General features: G+C 54.7%; 1 protein-coding gene across 1 annotated transcript; it reads left to right on the top strand.

Annotated features, from left to right (window-relative positions):
- Positions 1 to 1,307: 1,307 nt before the first annotated feature.
- ACRALDRAFT_2035793 (uncharacterized protein) lies at positions 1,308 to 3,981 on the top strand. The gene is given in 3 exon segments (XM_071020786.1): positions 1,308 to 1,330; positions 1,348 to 2,649; positions 2,722 to 3,981. 2 exon segments carry the CDS (start codon positions 1,620 to 1,622, stop codon positions 3,183 to 3,185), a joined length of 1,494 nt encoding a protein of 497 aa, XP_070874173.1. The 5' UTR covers positions 1,308 to 1,330; positions 1,348 to 1,619; the 3' UTR covers positions 3,186 to 3,981.
- The last annotated feature ends 647 nt before the right edge of the window (positions 3,982 to 4,628 follow it).

The following is a 4,628-nucleotide window of genomic DNA, read 5'->3' as shown; positions in this document are numbered from 1 at the left end:
GAGGGAAGGTCCAGATTGGGTCGAACAGGGGTTGTTTCTTGGCAACAGGGGGCGCCTTGGAGGGCCAGGGTCAGGGGGTGCGGAGTAGGAAAGAGGGGGGTCCACAAGAGTCTTTTGAGAAGACTCCTGTCTGCGTGTCTCCTGCTAAGAAAACACCTTTTTTCAACCCACTGTTCATCCTTTTTTAACCCCTCTCTAACGCACAACTCACACACCACACATGCGCGTACATACGATTAGTGGAAGACCACACCCAGCTGCTTCGATTTCCTTCCCCGGACCGTGGCAGGCCCTTCCCAGCTCTCTAATCCCGCTGCCTCATGTCTTATTCGGCGTCTGTTTCTCTGCGGCCACGCCCCTGTCTGTCGACATGACTGTTGTGATGCCAAAGCCCAAAGTTGCCAATGTTGACATCACGGCCTAATCATCTGCTTCTTCTCATTGCGTCCCTTCGCCTTGCCGATTGCCGATTATACCAGCTTCCCCTTTATTTTCCTGGCTTTTTATCTTTCTTTTTCGTCTTCCGCTCTCGTGTCGTGCCTATTGTACATACTCTTTTAACAGGTAAGAGTCAGTCTGACCACAATTGAAATCGTCCCACCCTACGTATCAACGACTGTGACAACAAGACTAATACACCCCCCCACCCACCCCCCTCTTTTCCCTTGCTGGCCCCCCCTTCCAACAAGGAGAATAGCCCCCAGTACCCGGTTTCCCTCCAAGAACCTGGAAAGCCATCTCCTCTGATACGCATTGGGTAGTGAGGGAAATAACCCAGGGCCTCTCTCACTATCAGTCTTCTCCACAGCGGCCCATGCCCTAGCCACAGAGGGAGTGGGCTCAATCGACGGTTGCTCGTGACATACCACCTCATACGCAGATCCATGATCCTGTCCGTCCTGTTTGGACTTGTCGACTCGTCTTTAAGTCCTTTCAAAATCTCCGTTGGGGAAGCTTCGCTGCCAGCTCCTTTTTGGGACAACACCCCTCCATTCCAACCATTCCGCTCCAAATCCAGGACACCACGTCGTTCTTTTTTTGATCACTTTGTGCCAGCGTCCCTGGACCTTGGACCGGATTCCTTCTACGTGGGCCGTCCTATTCCTACTTCGGCAACCGTTTGACTATGAACACTTCGGCACCAGTCAAAACCTATGACTAGACGAGGGCCGGGTCTGCTCGTGGAGATCATCACCACCTGCCTCCCCGTCCTCTGCCACCACCACTAATTTACAGTACTTCTAAGCTGGCCGTCCTCTCCAGCTTGTATTTGAAAAGGTTATACCCACCAACACCCTCCCATTTTTCTCGTCTTCTCTTCTTTTTTATCATCTTCGACTTCCCTTCCCCGGGGGGTTTTTGTTTGTCCCTTTTCTTTTTTTTTTCTTCTCTTTCTTTCTCTCCTTTCATTTTCATTTTCATTTTCATTTTTTGGCGTATTCCGTCCTCTCTATCATCATCGTCATTTCTCGTTGATGATCTGGCTCACTCCTTCTACTCTCTAATCCTGTATCTCCACTGTTCCTTGTTCCCGCCCCCGGGATGCCTCTACCTTCCATGTTGCCTACCACGCGATTCATGTCATAGTCACAAATGATTCTAACGCGAGAAGAGTATACATGACCATGCTCACAGCCAAGCAGCCAATGCAATACGGCTACAAGTCCGTCCATGATCTCCCGACGCCGCCTTCCACATCCCGACTTTCTCCTCCTTTAGCCTATCCAGAGCCGCCTTACACTCGACGGCCATCAATTCCTCGCAACAACAGCTCCCAGGATCTGCAAATGTCTTCGTCAGCACCACCCCGTGGCCTGCCGCCCCCGGCGGCCATGGCCCTCCCGCCTCATCAATCTCACGCTGGCGGGACGGCGTCTCAACAGCCTCCACCGCCTGGACAATCTTCCGGCGTCCAGGCCCCGATAACACATAGCCATGCTTTGGGTCAACTGCCGGGTCCGCCACCGCAGTGGCAAGACGCGGAGGACTCCATGAGGAGCTGGCTCGCGGCCAAGTCCGAAGAGGAACGTCGAAGGCAGGAGGAAGAAAGAACGAAGCAGGAATCGCTGCGCCTCGAGCAGAGACGAATAGAAGCAGACATGCTGCGGACGTCCCTTCAGGGTGGAATTCCTCCTGCCATCGTGCCGCTCGTGTTTGCCGGAATGGGGGGTGCCGTGTCTCCCGCCGCTTTAGAAGCCGCCCATCACTATCTTGCATCTCCGGTACATGGACAGCATCCCCAGCTGATGCCTCCCCAGGGACAGAGGTCGCCGGAACAGCGGCGAGATTCTCAGGCGCAAGGGTACAGCCAGTATGCCGGCGTGCCTTCTACTCCGGGCTCGGCGGTCCCTCATGGATATCCGGCGTATCCCGCATCTCCGACAGCGAGGGGAAGAGCGCAGACATTATCTTCAGCGACGTCAACGGGGCGTCCACTAGGTCCGGGTCCTGGTCTCCCTGGTTTGAATACCGGGACGCAGCAGCCCGGCCCGTCTTCATCCCTGCAGAGCCACGGCGCACACGCGATGGCATCATCGCAACCGGCGACAGGGCAACAAGAGTCGCATCAAAGCCCGGGCATTTATTTCCATCACTGGCAGCCCCCGACTTCGCAAGCCGGAAGCTCGAATCAACCTGCGACACCTTCTGGTGCGTCCAACAAGAGCAAAAGAAAGCGAGAGTCGCTTTAGGCTAACCTTGTGGTGTGTGAATGATGCACAGTAGGGGGTTCTCCCAGGCAGAAACGCAAGGCGACGGGCGCTCACCCGGCACCTCCCGCACCTCCCGCACCCAGCCAGCAACGACCACGATCTCCCGGTTCGCAGAGTGGCCCGACACTGGGGAACCCTCCTCAGCGTAAGGGAAAAGGACACATGCGCCAGCGAAGTGACGTTTCGACTCACAGGCCCACTGGCCGCGGCAGCGGCAGCGGCAGCGGCGATGTTATGGGGCCTGCTGGCGAACAAACATCCCCACGGGGCACGAGCGCATCGAAAGAAGGGGAACCAGGCCAGCCACAGACGCCGCAGCAACGGCCCAGCAGGAGTGGCGGTGGGCATTCGGTATCCTCACTGTTATCACAAGAACCAACACTACCTGAGCATTACCCTCTGGCATCTGCACCAGAGTTCAGGGGACAGCAACAAATACAAGCCAAGTCACAGTACCACGAGCGACCGCGGTAAATACCAGCTGTATTGGTGGGCAGATGGGAAAGAACATGGGCGAAACCACAGCCACAAAAGAGGAGGTCTCATCCGCGCCTTGACGATTCAAGGCTCTCTTAGGGGGCCTTCTCCCCGAACTCCATTTTCGGGGGTCCTTGCCGTTTCGTGTCCTGTTATATTCTTCCCACGCCCCGACTCGGGGCTGGGCAACTCTTAACAGGGTCGGCCTCCATGACTTTGACCCTGCCGGAAGACAATGCCACGATTGACCACCGGCGATGCTCTGACTCCCCCAAGGGGTAGCTGGGGCATCGGATATTCGATTCTATCTTTGTATACGCTACTTTTTTTTTATGTGATTTTAGCACTAGAAGGAGCCCCTGGGTTCCCGGTGGGGGAAAACGGGCAGGGGACAGGGGGCAAGTTGTCTGTCACATCAAAGTGACGTTTTTTTCAAAGGATAGCCATATGATACTTCGATACGCAAGAAGGCCGAGGTTCATGGTGGTTAATGAACCACCCCCAACGGTGCATGGCGAACAGGAGGGAGAGTCAGTTGGAGGGGTTCAAGGAAATTTGCCTTTCCGGAAAGGAGAGTCACCGGTTTCAGATTTTCAAGGATTGGTTCTCTTTCTCGCTTGCTTGGTTACTACCCTGAACGGCAGAGATCCACCGATTCTGGATCGATTTGAGCCGAATCCCCGAGTGAAAACAATGGTCATGTCATGTGATTCCATCGCGTACGAAGTACTGCATTCACTTACTGTCGAGCCACCTGGCATGCGTAGGAGCATAGCATCACATCCCAGTTGCCAGTTTCACTGATACGTCAAGAGATCTCCAAGAGCCGGGGGAGGTAACAGCTGCAGGGAGAAGATCGTATTGGGAACCGGGATGTGCAGTCGACATTTTCATGTCGAAGCAGGGTCAAGCAGAGAATCCTTTTGAATGTAGTTAGTGTACTACGTACTACGTCGTTGTAGTATGCTACGTTGACCAAGTGGCCGACCCAGGGAACGATCAGTATACGGCTTGCTGGACTATACGTTGGTGGACTATTCTTGGACTCGTCCGAGACGAGACGATCTTCGTGTTTCCCCTACTGGTGGTCCGCGGAGTGCCCTCGCCCCTTTAAAAGCCACACCTTGAAAAAACCAGCGGTACTACGAAAGTACAGTTCCCCGCTTTCCTGATACGATCGACCGGGAATTTTTAGAGGGCTTTGACTGGCCAATGCCCAACGGCTGTCTTCCGGGACGTCGGGGTGTGTGGTGTTCGGTTCGTGTCAAGTGAGACATGACGGGCAGGAGAAAGGGGTCGAAGCGGGCGGTGTGTAGCGCACGTCCCCTTCCATGCCTACCTTGGGTATCCGCCCGCCGTACGTTGTACGTTGTATTTATTACGTGTACAAGATACTATGCAACTCTCAAATAGTACGTACGTGGAGGCCTACGTACGTGA

This window comes from Sodiomyces alcalophilus (assembly GCF_042370955.1).
Source record: "Sodiomyces alcalophilus JCM 7366 unplaced genomic scaffold ACRALscaffold_5, whole genome shotgun sequence".
Lineage (NCBI taxonomy): Eukaryota > Fungi > Ascomycota > Sordariomycetes > Glomerellales > Plectosphaerellaceae > Sodiomyces > Sodiomyces alcalophilus.
The sequence above is the reverse complement of the archived record's forward strand: the minus strand, read 5'-3'. Positions and strand labels throughout refer to the sequence as shown.